The sequence below is a fragment of the Lithobates pipiens genome, unplaced genomic scaffold, assembly GCF_037356315.1.
Source record: "Lithobates pipiens isolate NorthernLeopardFrog02 unplaced genomic scaffold, aLitPip1_a1.2 Scaffold_3, whole genome shotgun sequence".
NCBI classification, from domain to species: Eukaryota; Metazoa; Chordata; class Amphibia; order Anura; family Ranidae; genus Lithobates; species Lithobates pipiens.
This window is the reverse complement of record NW_027507790.1, coordinates 41124423-41143288: the sequence shown is the minus strand read 5'-3', so window position 1 is coordinate 41143288 and position 18866 is coordinate 41124423. Positions and strand designations below refer to the sequence as shown.

The window sequence follows — 18866 nt, the reverse complement described above, 5'->3', positions numbered from 1 at the left end:
GCGTGATCTACTACGGAAGATGCATTAAACCTTTAAAAGTTCAATTCAATACGATGCCAAGGCAGCAAACAATTTGGCTCAGGACCCACTTTTTAGATTTTAGGAGAAGTACTGGTCAGTGGTCATCAACCCTGTCCTCAGTGCCCACTAACAGGCCAGGTTTACAAGATAGGGGATATCATTTGCTGCTCAGTGATTGCAGTATTCTAGTCTGAATCTCCCCAAGGTAATACATAAAACCTGGCCTGTTAGTGGGCCCTGAGGACAGGGTTGATGACCACTGCCCTAGGAGATTAGAAGAGGTCTGGTAGTCATAATGGAAATGTCTAATAAAAACTTGCAATGTTTAGTTATGGCCACCTAAGGCCTCATGTACACTGTTGCTGGTAAACGGACATTTAGGAGCAGTTGGGCATTTTTTTTCAGCTGCCCCTGAACTCTCCTGTTATCTTATCAGTACATGTACATTGGGTTGTTTATAGTCATTTCTAGGCAGATGAGTTTAGAGGCTTTTTTTGGAACGCAAAAAAATGAGTTCAGAAGCTGAGTTTAGAGGCATTTAAAGCGCCGAACGATTCTAAACGCATTAACTCGCATTTAGCCGCATTTCGTTTACAAACGTTTTTCAATTTCGGCTATTTTGAAGAAAAATAAATTTACTTTTTTTTTAAAACACAAAACATGGCATGTAACTGCAGCAAAACTGACATTTTAAATGTGGGTTACTATCTGTCAAGTCTAATCGTTCAGGAGAGGTTGTAAAAATGTGAAGCCTAAGGGTCCGTTCACACAGGGGCAACACGACTTTCAACACGACTTTTGGAGGCAACTTGGACACGACCTGAACACGACTTGGGGCGACTTACAACACGACTTTAAGTCGCCCCAGGCCAGGCGACTTTTGCCGCGGCCAATCAGAGAATGAGTTCTCAAGAGGGAACTCCACGCCAAATTTATGAATAAAAATTTGGCGTGGGTTCCCCCTCCGAGAGCATACCAGGCCCTTAGGTCTGGTATGGATATTAAGGGGAAGCCCCTACGCCGAAAAAACGGCGTGGGGGTCCCCCCCAGATCCATACCAGACCCTTATCCGAGCACGCTACCCGGCCGACCGGGAAAGGGGGTGGGGACGAGCCTGCGCCCCCCCCCTCCTGAGCCGTACCAGGCCGCGTGCCCTCAACATGGGGGTGCCTTGGGGAAGGGGGGGCCACGCACCTTGTCCCCATGTTGATGAGGACAAGGGCCTCTTCCCGACAACCCTGGCCGTTGGTTGTCGGGGTCTGCGGGTGGATTATCGGAATCCGGGAGCCCCCTTTAATAAGGGGGCCCCCGGATACCGGCCCCCCACCCTATGTGAATGAGTATGGGGTACAACGTACCCCTACCCATTCACCTGTGAAAAAAATGTAAAAAAAAAAAAAAAAATAAAATAAAAAAAAAACACAACACAGGGTTAAAATAGTTTATTGCACAGCTCCAGGGGGTCTTCCGTCTTCAGGGGTCTTCTCGCCGGACTCCTCCGCTATCTTCTTGTAGCTCTTTTGCTAGCGGAGGAGCCCGGCTTTCTTCTTCGACGCCGCCCACTTCTTCCGACTTCGGGGGTCTTGTCCCCCTCTTCGGTTCTTCTGCCGGGCCACCACACCTTCTTATAGCTCTTTTACAGGCGGTAGCCCGGTCTTCTGTCGCCGCCGCCGCCGCCTTCCGTTCTTCTTCTTCTCCTGGAGATGTTGACTCGACGCTCTCTCCGGCCGCAATGCCAGGGACGCGCTGCGCGGCGACTTATATAGGGACAAGGGGCCATGTGACATCAACCGATGACCCCGCCCCTTGTCCCTATACAAGTCGCCGCGCAGCGTGTCCCTGGCATTGCGGCCGGAGAGAGCGTCGAGTCAACATCTCCAGGAGAAGAAGAAGAACGGGCGGCGGCGGCGGCGACAGAAGACCGGGCCACCGCCTGTAAAAGAGCTATAAGAAGGTGCGGTGGCCCGGCAGAAGAACCGAAGAGGGGGACAAGACCCCCGAAGTCGGAAGAAGAGGCGGCGGCGAGGAAGAAAGCCGGGCTCCTCCGCTAGCAAAAGAGCTAGAAGAAGATAGCGGAGGAGTCCGGCGAGAAGTCCCCCGAAGACGGAAGACCCCCGGAGCTGTGCAATAAACTATTTTAACCCTGTGTTGTGTTTTTTTTTTACATTTTTTCACAGGAGAATGGGTAGGGGTACGTTGTACCCCATACTCATTCACATAGGGTGGTGGGCCGGTATCCGGGGGCCCCCTTATTAAAGGGGGCTCCCGGATTCCGATAAGCCCCCCGCCCGCAGACCCCGACAACCAACGGCCAGGGTTGTTGGGAAGAGGCCCTTGTCCTCATCAACATGGGGACAAGGTGCTTTGGGGTCACAGTCATTAAAAAAAAAATCACTGATGGTCGCCATTACTAAAAAAAAATATATATATATATATATATATATATATATATTAATAAAAATGCCATAAAACTATCCCCTATTTTGTAAACGCTATAACTTTTGTGCAAACCAAACGCTTATTGCGATTTTTTTATATATATATTTTGGGAATATTTATTAGAGCAAAAAGAAAAAAAAAGAAAAACTGCAGAGGTGATCAAATACCCCCAAAAGAAAGCTCTTTTTTGGGGAAAAAAAGGACGTCAATTTTGTTTGGGAGGCACGTCGCACGGCCGCGCAATTGTCATTTAAAGCGACACAGTGCCGAATCGCAATAAGTGCTCTGGGGTCTTTGGCCAGCCAAATGGTACCAGGGCTTAAGTGGTTAAAGAAAGCTGCCATACAGGAGTCATTGCCGATGTTGCTTGATGAAAAAAACTAGTTGCCTGGCCGTCATGCTGACCCTCTTGCTTCAACACTTTCAGTCATTTACAGGGATCAGGTATGCAGATAAGTATTTTTTTAGGGTACTTGCACAAAGGGCTAACGTATGAGTAACTGAAGGTAAACTAACAATCAGCCAGCTACTATTTTCAGGAGGAGGTCAGCAATGGCAGCCCCTTTTGGTTACTTTAGGACAATTTATGTACTATAAATGACAGCTACGTCTGAAAGCAGACCACATATACGCCACTATCTGTACCACTAGTCTTGCCCTCTATATGAATCGGCATATAGTATAACCAGACATAAAACACAAGGAAAATGCATTGAGTACCTGCTGTTAGGCTGGTTGCTCTTCGGAGAACACATGTAGACAGGCTGTTCTGGACTATGTCTGATACCACTCCACTAGAAGACTACAGGATAAATTCACCATCGACTCCCCTCCCTCTCACCTTTCAAATAATCACCGCCATCCAATAGAATGCCACAACGCTCGCATCAGTAAACGCTTTCAATATGGCACGTCATCAGCCGTGTAACCACATCGGAAGGGTCAAAAAGGTAAAAGGATTGAAGTTTAAACCACGCACATGATGCCGAGGCTCCGGCTCACATGGCGTGGTCATATCTTCCTTATTTGGAATCTACCATAAGACTGCAGGGATCCTGACAGACATTAAACGTCCCTAATATTTGGAATTCCTTGGAAATGACAGACAAAAGAGGGATCCTGGTCTCCCTCCCCCATCTACAGCAGCCATCCAATAGTAAATATATTTATGAACATCTGGGCAGCACAGACAGACCGTTATGTATGATGGTTGTGAAAAAAAACACACAAGCATAAAAACCACACACCAGTGTTCCTAGAGCTCTTTTACATCCATTTCTAGACCACACATTTACTGATCCTTCCCAACCAGGGAAAACTGGAATCAGCCTGTTCTGATGTCTAGTATCAGTTCTTTTCATCAGCCAACAAAAAAACAAAATGCTGTACAACCTAAAATAAAGTAATTCTGTCTTTTACTAGAATCACAGATTGCCCAATGCTGAAGAATTTCACTTCCAAGGTACACAACCAATTATATCTACAATAAGCCCTGGTCACAAGGGTGCAACTTCTCATGCGATTTAATCGTTTCAAATCGCAAGAGTCGTACGCTACTGTCTGTCTATGGAAACGGTCAAAAATCGATGGCGTTGCGCTGATTTTGAAAGTAGTTCCTGCAACGTTTTGCAATTTCAAGTGCAACTTGCACAGACATCTGAGCATGAGGTCGCATAGATGTCTTCCGGGTCACACCTGTATCGCAACGACATGTGACTTCGAAATCGTGCGGCTTCACAATCTCAGCGTAGCATTCAGTGTGACCGAAGACTAAAGGATGGTTTCCCTTTCTCACTCAAAATGTGGTGGATCATAAGCTATGGCAAACAGTTTGTGTCAAAGTGTCTAAAATGTTTACAAAAAAAAAAATATGTGGTGATCCAAGTTTGTTTCACGTACTGGAAATATTGCAAATGGTCTCATGCTGTGTTCTCAAGCCCCATACACATGATCAAAATATCGTACAACAAATACCGCTTTCTAAGCGATCGTACAATAATCTGATCGTTAGTACACAGCTGTCATTCAAAATTTTCCAAAGGGACAAACACGAAAAATTTTCTCATACAAGATCGCATGATTTTTGTTTAACCCCTTTGCTCCAAATATTTGCGTTCATGAAGAGGTTAAACCGGGGTGATGCCTGTAGCTGCAGGAATCACCCCGCTACTGTTTTTTAAAGCCAGTGGTTGGCCTTTTAGTGATGACAACCAATGCGGTATTGTAGTCTGTCGCCATTCAACGAAAGACGTTATGTATCTATTTATGTATCTATTTATGTCTTTGTGGCATAGCTTCAACAAGGTGCTGGAAACATTCCTCAGAGATTTTAATCCATATTGGCATGACAGCATCACGTAGTTCCTGCAGATTTGTCAGATGCACATCCATGATGCAAATCTCCCGTTCCACCACATCCCAAAGGTGATCTATTGGATTTGGATCTGGTGACTGTGCAGGCCACTGGAGTACAGGGAACTCATTGTTATTTTTCAAGAAACAAGTGGTGAGATGATTTGAGCTTTGTGACATGGTGCATTATCCTAATGGAAGGAGCCATCAGAAGATAAGCATGCTGTAGTCATAAAGGGATGGAAATGGTCAGCAACAATAATCAGGTAGGCCATGGCACTTAAATGATGCTCAATTGGTACTAAGGGGCCCAAAGTGTGCCAAGAAAATATCCCCCACACCCTTACACCACCACTACCAGCCTGAATTATTGATACAAGGCAGGATGGATCTCCATGCTTTCATGTTTACACTGAATAATGACCCTACCATCTGAATGTCATAGCTGAAATTGGGACTCATTAGACCAGGCAACGTTTTTCCAATCTTCTATTGTCCAATTTTGGTGAACCTGTGTGAATTGTAGCTTCAGCTTCACTTGCCATGTGAACAGACCACTGGGCACTTTTGTTTGTCTTCCTCCAAGGGTGTGTGGCATATCCTTATCCCTTGCTGGATTTGACATCCATTACCAGGGTTCCTGTTTGTGAGCTTATCACTTTTTCTACACCTCCCCGCCCCTTCACATCTCCCGGGGGAAGAATAGTGGACCTCTTGGCAATTTCTTCTTTTTTTACTATATATATATATATATATATATATATATATATATGTATATGGTCATATACCAGGGGTTGACAAATTTGCTTTGAATTTAGGAGCCAGTTAAAAAAGTTAGGAGCCAGTTTTTTTTTTCAGCTCCCGGGGTAAGGACACTAATTTTCACCCCCTATCCCTAACTCACAATGGAGCACCCAGTCAATAACTCCATTGAAACGCTGTTACATCAGGGGTATGGGCTGATCAGAAAGAGTAAGGCTGGCAACAGATGGAACTGGCTGGCACTGGCAGGTGGCACTGGTTGCCACTGGAAGGCACGTGGAACTGCCAGATGGCACTGGCAGGTGACACTGGTTTGGAACTGGCAGGCGGCCCTGGTTTGGAACTGGCAGGCGGCCCTGGTTTGGAACTGGCAGGCGGCCCTGGTTTGGAACTGGCAGGCGGCCCTGGTTTGGAACTGGCAGGCGGCCCTGGTTTGGAACTGGCAGGCGGCCCTGGTTTGGAACTGGCAGGCGGCCCTCGTTGGCGATGGCAGGCGGCCCTCGTTGGCGATGGCAGGCGGCCCTCGTTGGCGATGGCAGGCGGCCCTCGTTGGCGATGGCAGGCGGCCCTCGTTGGCGATGGCAGGCGGCCCTCGTTGGCGATGGCAGGCGGCCCTCGTTGGCGATGGCACTAGTTGTCACTGGCAGATGGCACTGATTGGCGGTGGCACTGGTTGGTGTTGGCAGGTGGCACTGATTGGCGGTGGCACTGGTTGGTGGAGGCATTGGTAGGTGGCAGGTGGCACTGGTTGGCGGTGGCACTGATTGGCGGTGGCAGGTGGCACTGACTGGCGGGGGCACTCGGCACTGGCAGGTGGCACTGGGTGATGGTTGCAAGTGGTATTGATTGGCGGTGGCACTGGTTGGCACTAGCAGGTGGCACTGATTTGTGGTGGCAGGTGGCACTGATTGGCGGTGGCAGATGGCACTGGTTGCCGCTGGCAGGTGGCACTGATTGGTGGTGGCACTGGCAGGTGCCACTGGTTGGCGGTGGCACTGATTGGCGGTGGCAGGTGGCACCGATTGGCGGTGGCACTGGTTGGTGGCAGGTGGCACTGGTTGGTGGTGGCAGGTGGTATTGATTGGCGGTGGCACTGGTTGGCGCTGGCAGGTGGCACTGGTTAGCGCTGGCACTGGCAGGTGGCACTGGTTGGTTGCAGGTGGTATTGATTGGAGGTGGCACTGGTTGGCACTGATTGGTGGCAGGTGGCACTGGCAGGTTTCACACGGAGCACTCTGTTACTGAAATGTAACAGAGGAGCTGGCGGGACCCTGCCGGGGTGTGAAACTGACAAGTAACAGAGAGGTGGATATGTCAGATTTCAGCCTGATGTCGGGGTGGGCGGGACGCGGCCGGGGTGGGCGGGACTCAGCAGCTATCAAACACCAGCCAACGATTGGGCTGCTTAAGAAAAGGGGCGGGCCACATACACGTAGCGGCCCGCCCAGATCCCATTGGCTGGTGTTTGATAGCTTGCTGGGTCCCGCCCCCACCCCGGCCGGGTCCCGCCCACCCAGACATCAGGCTGACAGATCCTCCTCTCTCCATTGAGTGTCAGTTTCACACACAGCGCGGTGCTGCAGAGTGTGAAGGAGGGAGGAGGACGGCAGTCAGTGTTAATGCTGCTGCATGTCTGGGGCATCGATAGTGAGTGGGCTGGTGGCAGCTTAGGCGCCAGGTCGCGATTTCTGGTCGCATTGGCGACCTGGCGCCTGGGGTTTGTCGAGCCCTGTCATATACCATATATTATATACTTATACATCAGCTCCTTATCTACCTTGCAGCCCGACCACTATGATGTTGTGAGTTGGCCAGTACTTTGCAACTAATCATAATCTCCTGTGCCTCTCCTGAAGAAGCAAGATTTTCCTCACGAAGACTAATAGCACAGTGGGTCCAGATTGATGGTGGTTATTTCTATGGTGTATATATAGGTTCCATGGAAAGGTTCTTCCTACGCATTTCAAGTGAAATATTATTCATGTATTGATGTTCATAAAAAAAAAAGTTTGCATTGTATGTTGTTTTTAAATGTATATCAATAAATTTTTCATATTTTTTTATATTACGTTTGAGGTGTGACACTTTAAAAGTCCCACAGGCTAAATAATTTTTTGTTGTGTGTAGACTCCGTTCTTAGTTGACAGGATTGGCACCCAGTGTGGTTTTCTGCTGCTGTAACCCATTGTCAGGGCTGGCTTAGCCCTTCCTCCTCTGGGCTGGCCGCTCAGCTGTCGGCTAATTGCCAGCTCTCTCCTCTTTCCAGTTACCAGCTGTTCCCGATGATGCTTGTCTGACCTGCCTATTTAAAGCCTTCCAGCTCACTCTTTCTTTTGCCTTCGCGTTGGTCACATCACTAGGAACCATATCCTGCTGTTTGTTTCAAGACTGGCTTGCTGACATCCCTCCTGGCTTCTATCCTGCTTGCAGTTGCTCTCCTTGGATCCCTGACGTCTGGACTGGCTGATTACCCAATCTGGTTTATGAACTTTTGACTGGCTGACTACCCGATCTGGCTACTGGACTCTGGCTATGCTTGACTATGCTTTTTTTTTCTATTTACCTTTTTATTTTTATTAATAAACAAGTGTGATTTGATTGTACTTCTGTCTCTGTTTCATGGTTCCTGACACCCATCTACTTCAAGGTTCAATGTGTTGTGCATTCAGAGATGGTATTTTGCATACCTTGGTCGTAAATAAGTGGTTGAGTTACTGTTGCCTATCATTCTGCTTATTGACCTCTGACATCAACAAGGCATTTTCTTCCACACAACTGCGGCTCACTGGATATTTTCTCTTTTTCGGACCATTCTCTTTAAACCCTAGAGATGGCTGTGCGTGAAAATCCCAGTAGATCAGCAGTTTTTGAAATACTCAGACCAGCCTGTCTGGCACCAACAACCATGCCACATTCAAAGTCACTTAAATTCCCTTTCTTCCCCATTCTGATGCTCTGTTTGAACTTTAGAAAGTCATCTTCACCACTTCTAGATGCCTAAATGCATCGAATTGCTGCCATGTGATTGGCTGATTAGCAATTTGTGTTACCAAGCATTTGAACAGGTATACCTAATAACGTGACCGGTGAGTGTAAGTACCTGTAATAAATAAATACTATCCAAATGAACCACAATTGGCCTTTTAAAACGTACCTGCATGCAGCAAATGCAGGCACTGTTTGGGTATTCTGACACCCACAGGCACCCCTTTAATGCAATCATATATGTTACAGCTGTAGAAGGAAGTAAGGAAAATGGCTTACATTCGAGAGAAGTCTGAAACAGCATGGGATGAGTGGTAAGGAGCAATACAAAAATCACAAGAGTACATAGCTCTAGAACAGTGATGGCGAACCTTGACACCCCAGATGTTTTGGAACTACACTTCCCATGATGCTCCACTACACTGCAGAGTGCATGAGCATCATGGGAAATGTAGTTCCAAAACATCTAGAACAGTGATGGCGAACCAGAAGATCTTAACCAAAAATGTAAACAATGAGTTCCAAATTCATTAGAAAGTGCTTCTGTGCCCAAAGCAAACTATAAATGGCCGTGTACAGGTCTTGGGCTGGACACGGCTCTGACAAAGAGGAAAGTGAACACATAAATACACATGGAAGAAAGGCCAGCAATCCACAACATACATCCGAAAAGCAGTGCCAGAGATCTTTTAGCCAAAGTAAGCAGACACATCTTGTAGAGTGCTGGCTTTTTTTCCTTTTCATTTGTGGCAGTGCCACCACAGTTCCATGGCTCTTTGAGCTATGTGTGCTGGATGGTGAAATGTCCATTACATAACTGTACAGTCACACGAATCAAGGAAAAAAAGAACAGCCACTTTAAATGAAAGCTGTGCTAACAAATACAGAGGCTGCCATTCCTGGGATCCTACTAGGAATACTAGCTTCTTGGCTGTCTCTGGACCTGAGTGAAGGTCCCAAAACCAGCATGAAGATTAGAAAGTCAGAGAAGAAAAATGTTGTGAAAAGCATACTTGTTCCAGGTCAGTGATTCAGAAACTGGGTCAGCATGACAGCCAGGTAACTAGTAACAGCCATATCCTCTCAATATAGGTTCCCTTAGTATAGGGATGGAACTTTGTTGTTTATTATAAGCAAACTAGTAAACCAATGCGAGTTGTATGTATGAAAGCCTGCACAAGGCTCCAAGTTGTCTGTGTATCTAAGAGGCATTTTCTTTTTACATTTGCAGTCTTAGGCAGGCCATATAATATACATATATTTTCTTTTTCAACCAGGGGGCTAAACAAAAAAAATAAAATGTGCCAATTCCCCCATCAACACGCTCGGTGATGAGAGAATCCTTCCCAAAGCACTATTGTTTTCCGCCAGCAGGGAAAGCTCAATAAAATTCAGTGATCAGTGTTGCTGGTTATAGCCGGCAGCACAGATCGTTTGGGAAAAACCTGAATGATCCAAGTTAGCCCATACATGGATCAAAATTAGGCCGGTCCGGCTGAGTTTTTATCTATGTATGGTCGGCTTTAGGTATACATTGAAACTGTGGCTGCATTCACACAGGTGTAAGAACAATCTATTTTGAAGTGTTTTACTCGGGTACTTTTGGCGTGTTTTTTGGGTTGTATTTAGTCGTCAGCGCTTTTGTTTCATTACCAATGGAAAGCTGGTTACTAAGAGGTGGAAGAAGTGGTTTGGTCTTCTAAAATGCTAATTTTCAGGCATTTTTGCATGTGTTCCCACCTTTTTGAACTTCAAGGGTGAAGCTTTGGGCACCTAAGCACTCGTATGAGGCACAATTTACAATCACGGGATTTTGGTTGTTGAGCATTTTGGACCTGTAAGCTTCAATCTACAAAAACAGTGTGAATGAGATATGCAAAACAACTAGATTTCTTTAATGTTGAAAAGGCGGTGGGGGGGAGGGGGGGGTCCTCGGGTGATTCACAGCCCTCAGCACTGTACCATCATCACACCCTGTAAGTAACACGCTTCAGGGGAATTTTATATCCATCCCATTGTTGCCATTTACAATGCCTAACTTTTTGGGAAACTATACAATTATATTTTTTATCTACCCTTGATCTACATCACGTGCCTGGCTCCTGAAGATTGACCCCCAGCCATGAAACGCGTTGAGCTATAGAATGCCGTGTTGTTTTTTTAACTATACCCATTCCAAATAATTTTATGCACATTACCTTGGCAATAGGTTTCATGGGAACTTCTATCAATTCCTCATAAGATGGTTATATTAAATTTATAGACTTATCAAGGGGATCAGTGAGGCCTTAGATATATTGGGCATTATTGTGCTAGATCTGTGTATGTATAGACATGAACCCATTGGACTATGTATCACTCTAATGCAATAATTGGTTTACCCTTAATGCCGGGGATTAGGGAGGCCCCAGATCATACTGGCATAATTCTGTACTGTCATTTTTTTATACCATGAACTCTATTTGATTATGTAACATTATCATGTATGAATCGAAATGGACCTCGATATATTATTACCATAATATACCTTGTTTATGAATTATTAAATACCCAACTTAATAATTTACTCATCTACATATCTGCACCCGCATGCTCTATTTAAAGTCCCAATTACCCCCTCCCCCCCCTTTCCCCCCTTTCCAACATTGCCAGGGATGGAGGAATTTGACCCTACCAGGCTATGTCCTCATTTAAATTCCCAAATCTCAATTCCTTCTCCTTCTATTTCCTAGATTTCTTTAATGTCAAGTTATTCATTCTCAAAGACCTTCAAAGATCAAGACAAACACTCTTGGAATTGGATTCACTGGACTTAAAAGTGGCCGACAATCTAAGCCAGCCTTTCTCAACCTTTTCAACACAGAGGAACCCTTGAAATAGTTCTCTGGTCTCAGGGAACCCCCTACTAAATGTTAGAAATCTACAATTCATGATACATTAGTGTGATGGTCAGTGGGAAGAATGGTCCTTACACTTGTGGTCATTGGGAAGAATTACCTCCTTACAGATGGCTAAAAAGATCAATGGTGAGAGTGGGAACTTATCTGAGAGGCAGAAATTCCCCAATGCTGAAGTAACCCCTAGCAACCTCTGGAGGAACCCTGGTTGAGAATCGCTGATCTAAGCCCTTACTGACCAGCTCTTCTATGACTGAAGCATGATCTATGAATGGAGGGAGCGCAATCATCAGCCCATCCTCTATACATAGATCACAATTCATTCACAGAAGCAGTAGTTACAGATTAAATTAATAGAAAAGCTGAGCGGAATGAGAGGCATACTTTGGGTAAACTTAGGCTTTACAACAAAACTACTCATGATCTCCCCCCCCCCCCCCTTTACCCTCACCTCACTGATCCCATCCTCCCCCTCCACAGATGTGTACTTATCGAGATCCAAGGTTGCATCCTCTGGGAACTATTTAAAACCAGAGCCATCATTTTCCTCTCTCCTAGCCAAAACGGAGCATTACAGCCCTATAGATTTTTATGGGGTCTTTCCCGAGGCCAGAGACAAGAAAGGTACACGAGCCCCATGACTATTTAAAAAACATTCATACAAACAGGTCTAAGTCTTCCTGGACATCACTGCTTTTGCCTTTCCGATAAAATCTTTTCAGCCAGGATTACACCCAAATAACTACCAGAAATGGAAAAATATAGGCAATACACAGGCACAGGGGGGTACAGCCCAGGGCTTGACAAATTTACTTGGAATCTAGGAGCCAGCTAAAAAAAAGTTAGGAGCCAGTTTTTTTTTTTGTTTTTTTTTAACGACCGACAAAGCTATTATACTTTTTGCAATAAAACATATCCAATAAATGTTGGCCAAAACGCATTCTTCTACATGTTCAGAATGTGTGCGAGTCAGCAGCTGCTGCTGTGTCACTGACATCGGGCTCTTTGCTGCCACCTCTGGTAAATTCCAGCATGTGCACTCCTTGTGTGTTTTAAACAAGAGCTGGGTCAAGCAACAGCACCTTCCAAGTAAGGCCCCTTTCACACCGGGGCGGGAGCGGCGTCGGTGGTAAAACGGCGCTATATTTGAAAAAGGGTTAAACCTGGCCTCAAAGCGCCGCTGCAGCAGCGCTTTGCTGGCGGTATAGCCGCGCTGCCCCATTGATTTCAAAAGATGCTGCTAGCACGACTTTTTTGGGCGTCCTGCCAGCGCACCGCTCTAGTGTGAAAGCCCTCGGGCCTTTCAGATTGGAGACAAAGTAGCAGCTGTTTCAGGGCACTCTGCAGTCGCTATTTTTAGCGCTATAAATATAAAAGATATCAAAAAGATATAAGATAGCAAAGATGGCAAGATATAAAAAAAAAAGCCACTCAAAGCTTGGAAAACACCCTGTGATTGTATAACACCATTGCCCTACAAACCAAAGACCGTTAGCCGTGTGGACTTTTCTCCCAAAGACACCGGAGAAGAAGGAGCATGCTCTGGGTGGTGGTGACCACAGAATAAGTGGGAAGGCAACTTTTTTCCCCTTCTATTTACTTTCCTTGCAGCCATTTTTCCTGATGTAGTACAGTGCGGTGCAGAAATTCTAGCTGAACAAACACTACCCACGCAAAGCCATTAAAACAAATACACAGAGCAAACTTTATTTTAAGCAAACCATTATTACTCAAGAAGATGTTTTCTTTGATAACAGAAGGCGTACACTATATGTTGAAAGACATAATCCAATTACCAGCCTAATATGCTTGGTATTTATTACTGCCTTTTCTTGACTGCAAGAAGTAAAAAAAAAAAAAAAGTTTTGCCTTTAAATTATGGAGTAGAGTAGAGAGGGAACAGACCCCTCGTCATGTTCCTATGGCTGTCTGTGTCCCTGTTCGAGAAATTCACCCTATTTGTCCTGTTTAGGCCTCATGCACACGGACGTTTTTACAGACGCTTTTTTGAGCTTTTTTTGCAGCTTAAAAACATCTGTCCAAGTTAGTCTATGGCTTCATGCCCACCTAGGCGTTTTTGAGCTGCAAATGGCATAGGCGTTTTTAAGCTGTAAAAAAAAAAAAAAACAGGACCAGTGGGTTCCGTGGCGCGGAGCTACAGCTGTAAAAACGCGAATTGCAGGAAAACGCACAAAAACGCGCATAAACGCGTAACATATTTTCTTTGTTTTCTGTGGCATTGTGGGAAATTTGGGAGTGCTATAGCCAAGAGATGTGTTTCTTTAAAAAAAACGCTACTTAACGCTAAAAAACGCGCAAAAACGCCAATGCAAAACACGTTAAAAATCGCATTTTTAACGCCGATTTTTCCAGGTGTCAGAGCTAGCTTTGCAGCCAGTTTTTTAAAACGTCCGTGTACATGAGCACTTACCTTTATCATATCGAAAGTAAAAGAAAATACTACCTTTTGTGTTGTCCCCAGAACTGTAAGAGATGGGAAATCTTCCAATGGGGACACTAGTTCTAGTTACCCTGGTAAAACACAGGGATTGCCTCGCTTTTTCAAGATTTCCTTTCATTTCCTGTTTAGGCTAAGGGACAAGAAGTGAAGGGAAATCTCCCCAACAAGACACAAATGGAAAGAAAAACCTGAAAGGGGTTATAACCCTCCCTTATTCTATCCAAAATGAACTAAAAACGTTAGTTCTACTTTAAATTTAGTACAAAATAAAGCAGTATTAACCTCCCTGGCGGTATTCCCGTCTCCCGAATCTGGCTCGGGGTAAGATTTCATTACCATAAGCGGTATTCCCGAGCCAGGCTCGGGATGGCATTGCTGGATCCATGGAGGGGGTTACTTACCTTGTCCCCTGGATCCAGCGATGTCTCCCCGCTGTGATCAGGGAGCCGCCATGTCTCACTCAGTCAGTGACAGTGCCGAGCTCTGTTCCCTGCGAGTGTTGCGACACACGGGGACGGAGTTCGGCACCAAATTCAAAAAGTTAAAAACACAGTATAGATACAGTATACTGTAATCTTACAGATTACAGTGCTGTATCAAATAATTACACATCCCCTTTGTCCCTAGTGGTTTGTCCTGCATACAGTTTTATATTTAAATACTGTTCTTTATGCCTGGAAACTGGAGATTGTCCATAGCAACCAAAAAATGTCCGTTTACATCAAAAGTGGTTGTAGACCAGCTAGAAAACAGCGATAATAAATTAGAATCACTCGCAGAATTGAGTGATAGTAATTTGTGGGGAAATTCGTCATCAAACACTAAAAGTAATGACAGCGACAATTCTACAACTCACCATATTTCAGTGTATTTGATTACATTATTGAATCATTTTTTATTATTATTGGTTATAATTATAGTTAATTTTATTTTATATATTTAAATTATCATTTCATATTTCAAATTTTATCATACCTGGGATGTCTATTACACTCTTGTTTGGATGGATTTAAGTGAATTATTTCTAAGAATTACAGGCCTACAATATAAAACGCCAAATTTCCATGCAAAATAATGGTACCGCTTTCAGCACCTAAAATCTGAAATAATCATACCGCCAGGGAGGTTAAACCCAAAAAACGTTGTGATCTGGCCAGTAACACACCCATTAGAGTGCACCCCCCCCCCATCATGGATGACTGAGCACAGGGGGCGCCTTTGGACAGCAGCATTGTCAATCTGGGGGAGGAGCAGTATTAGATGTACTAGCAGATTTAGATACTCAAACACATTTAATGAAAACTTCCGCTAACAGTGCACTAACAGCAGTTTTTTTCCTTTCGGACAACGGTTTTAAATGAATATATAAAATCTGATCATTGTAAGCACCCCAGTCAGTAGTATATGGTTTGTCTAAACACTAATTCATTTTTCAGGACAGCTTGTTCAGTTGAAAAACAACAGATTTACTGGTAGGATCACCAGTTAAAACAAAAAAAAAAAAGGAATGAAAGCCTAAAAAAGAAAAATGAATGAAGCCATCTCATCTAAGAATAGGTAGGCTGCAATATGATAAATGTTTGCTTTTGAGGTCAATACCATTTTAAGCTGTTATAAACCTTGTCCACGCAGGGCAAAGTCCACACAAGTAAAAGGGGCTAAAAGAGAAATTTGATGGGTCCGTTGAATTATCACTCTGCAAACTGGCTCTGTTATTGAGGCATTCTGCAAAATGGGGGCAACCCTTAGGCTGGATTCACACTTATGCAGTTTTAGTGCATTTTGCACTACAGTCCATTTACCATGGTTTCCTATGGAACACGTTCTGTAGTACAAATCTGCAAAATGCAAAAAACACAAAAAATGCATAGGTGTGAATCCAGCCTTAGAAAAGGGAGGAAAAAAAAAAGTTGAGAATCCACATACAGGTGATACTCGAAAAATTTGAATATCGTGCAAAAGTTCATTTATTTCACTAATGCAACTTAAAAGGTGAAACTAATATATGAGATAGACTCATTACATGCAAAGCAAGATAGTTCAAGCCGTGATTTGTCATAATTGCTATGATTATGGCTTACAGCTCATGAAAACCCCAAATCCACAATCTCAGAAAATTAGAATATTGTGAAAAGGTGCAATATTCTAGGCTCAAAGTGTTCCACTCTAATCAGCTAATTAAGCCATAACACCTGCAAAGGGTTCCTGAGCCTTTAAATGGTCTCCCAGTCTGGTTCAGTAGGAATCCCATTTATAGGAAAGACTGCTGACCTGACAGTTGTGCAGAAAACCATCATTGACACCCTCCATAAGGAGGGAAAGCCTCAAAAGAAGTTGGATGTTCCCAAGGTGCTGTATCAAAGCACATTAATAGAAAGTTATGTTGAAAGGCAAAGCGTGGAAGAAAAAGGTGCACAAGCAGCAGGGATGACCACAGCCTGGAGAGAACTGTCAGGAAAAGGCCATTCAAAAGTGTTGGGGACTTTCACAAGGAGTGGATTGAGGCTGGAGTCAGTGCATCAAGAGCCACCACACACAGACAGATTCTGGACATGGGCTTCAAATGTCTTATTCCTCGTCAAGCCACTTCTGAACAAACAACATCAGAAGTGTCTTACCTGGGCTAAAGAAAAACAGACCGGGTCTGTTGCTTAGTGCAGGGGTCGTCAACCCCTGGTCCCCGGCCCACTAGCGGGCCGTGGCCCTTCTGCAGCCAGGTCGCAAGAGACATGCTCGGTGGATGGAAGAAGCGAGTGGGCAGGCAAGAAGAGATGATATCCTCTCTCCGCCCCCTTGGCATCACCTTTCTTCCTCCCTCAAAGCCAGTGCTCTGTCTCAGTGTCAGAGGTGTGGCGGGGAGCAGAGAGATGACATCATCTCATACTGCCTGCCCTGCATCACCGCGGCTCCTCGGCCAGGTGAGACCAGCTGCAGCATGAGGAGGGAGACACCCTGCAACATCCAGAGGGGCGATCCCACAGAGATGTCACCTCATCAGTGACAGGTGAGCTGTGTGTGGGAGTACAGGTGAGGTGTGCTGGGACTTGGAGTTCCCCCCCCTCAGCTGTCTGCCTGACAAACCACAAGGGGCGCTCCACTCACTCCACACCTTGTGGCAGGCAATGTAGCAAGTGACATTCCGCATCTGGTGACAGGCAGCATGGCAAGTGACTATCCACATCTGGTGGAAGGTGATGGTGGCAAGTGACACACTCAGGGCTCCCACTGATTCTATATTATGGTGAGTTGAACCATTTCATTTATTACTACAATATAATAATAGAAATAATGCGGTGCTTCAATCACCCTGACACCATATCAAGCATGGTGCCGTGATGATTGAAGCGCTAACACCAGCCATTGCCCGCAAAATATCGTCGTCCCCGTCCTTGGCGCAATTTTCATCCACACAGCCGGTCCCGGTGCCAAAAAGGTTGGGAACCACTGGCTCAGTGGTCCAAAGTCCTCTTTTCTGATGAGAGCAAATTTTGCATCTCATTTGGAAACCAAGGACCCAGAGTATGGAGGAAGAATGGAGAGGCACACACTGCAAGATGCTTGAAGTCTCCAGTCTGCTTTGATTTGGGGAGCCAGGTCATCTGCTGCTGCTGCTGGTCCACTGTGCGTCATTAAGTCCAGGGTCAACATTGCCGCCTACCACGAGATTTTGGAGCACTTAATGCTTCCTTCCACGGACGAGCTCTATGGGGATGCTGACTTCATTTTCCATTCACCTGCCCACACTGCCAAAACCTTGTTCAATGACCATGGCATTACTGTGCTTGATTGGCTAGCAAACTCGCCTGACCTGAACCCCATAGAAAATCTATGGGGCATTGCCAAGAGAAAGATGAGAGACATGAGACAGAACAATGCAGAAAGCTGGTCTTCCATAATACCTCAGCAGTGCCGCAGGCTGATAGCTTCCATGCCACGCCACATTGAGGTAGCAATTGCTGCAAAAAGGGACCCAAACCAAGTACATATGCATGCTTATACTTTTCAGAGGTCCGATATTGTTCTATGTACAATCCTCGTTTTATTGATTGCATGTAATTCTCTGAGATTGTAGATTTGGGGTTTTCATGAGCTGTAAGCCATAAGCATCACAATGATGACAAATCACGGCTTGAACCATCTTGCTTTGCATGTAATGAGTCTCTCTCATATATTAGTTTCACCTTTTAAGTTGCATTATTGAAATAAATTAACTTTTGCACAATATTCAAATTTTTCGAGTATCACCTGTATATACAATCCACTAAGAGCACCAAAACGAATGCGAAAGCGTCCAAGCTTTATAAAAAAGAAAAAAAAAAAAAAAAAAAAAAAGAAAAAAAAAGGTTAATCGGGGGGGGAAAATAATAAAAAAAATCAAATCAGGTTTCAGGGGCCAAACAGTGTGCTGCACTTGTTAACGCTAGAATAACCTGCCTTCTGAAACCATTCCAAGCAGAAAATTAGAATGCAGATTTATTTGGCATCGGCTGTATCCATTAGGCTGCATTCACACCCGAGCGTTTCAAAGTCACGTGTTTTTGCCTCTATTTTGTTCCGGTAAAAAGCTGAAAAAAACGCCTGTAATCTGCCCAAAGACGCTCATGTTCTTTTTTGAGCTTAAGGTGATTTTCAGGCATTTTGCTTCAGGTGACAAATGTGAACAGGTGCCATTGAAAGGAATGGGATTTTGCTTGTTGGACATTTTATGAGCTTAAAACGTTCAGGTGTGAATGTAGCCTCAAGGATAAGTTCACCATATGCAACATGTTACACCCGTAATCCACGTTATTCATTCATTCACAGAGTTTTATGAATAGAAAACGACAAGATCAAGCAGACTTTGTGGCTGTCAGCTTGTAGTTCTCAATGAACTATCAGGGAGCGCTGTTGAGCATTGTGGTAGTTCATTCATGCCTCCTGTTAGTGTGTAACTGCTTTGCTGTATGATG

At 44.8% G+C, this 18866-nt stretch overlaps 1 protein-coding gene across 6 annotated transcripts in view; it reads right to left on the bottom strand.

Annotated features, from left to right (window-relative positions):
• Positions 1-18866, bottom strand: part of SPECC1L (sperm antigen with calponin homology and coiled-coil domains 1 like) — a 141822-nt gene that overhangs the window by 101291 nt on the left and 21665 nt on the right. The window contains exon 1 of one of the 6 annotated variants that reach the window (XM_077461538.1): positions 3302-3417. The exons of 3 other annotated variants lie outside the window; for them this stretch is intronic. Coding sequence is in view for 2 of the 3 variants with exons in the window: in XM_077461535.1 (XP_077317661.1) it covers positions 3181-3215 (35 nt within the window). In the remaining variant the exon portion in view is untranslated. 2 more of the 6 variants (XM_077461535.1, XM_077461534.1) reach the window with 2 other exon arrangements.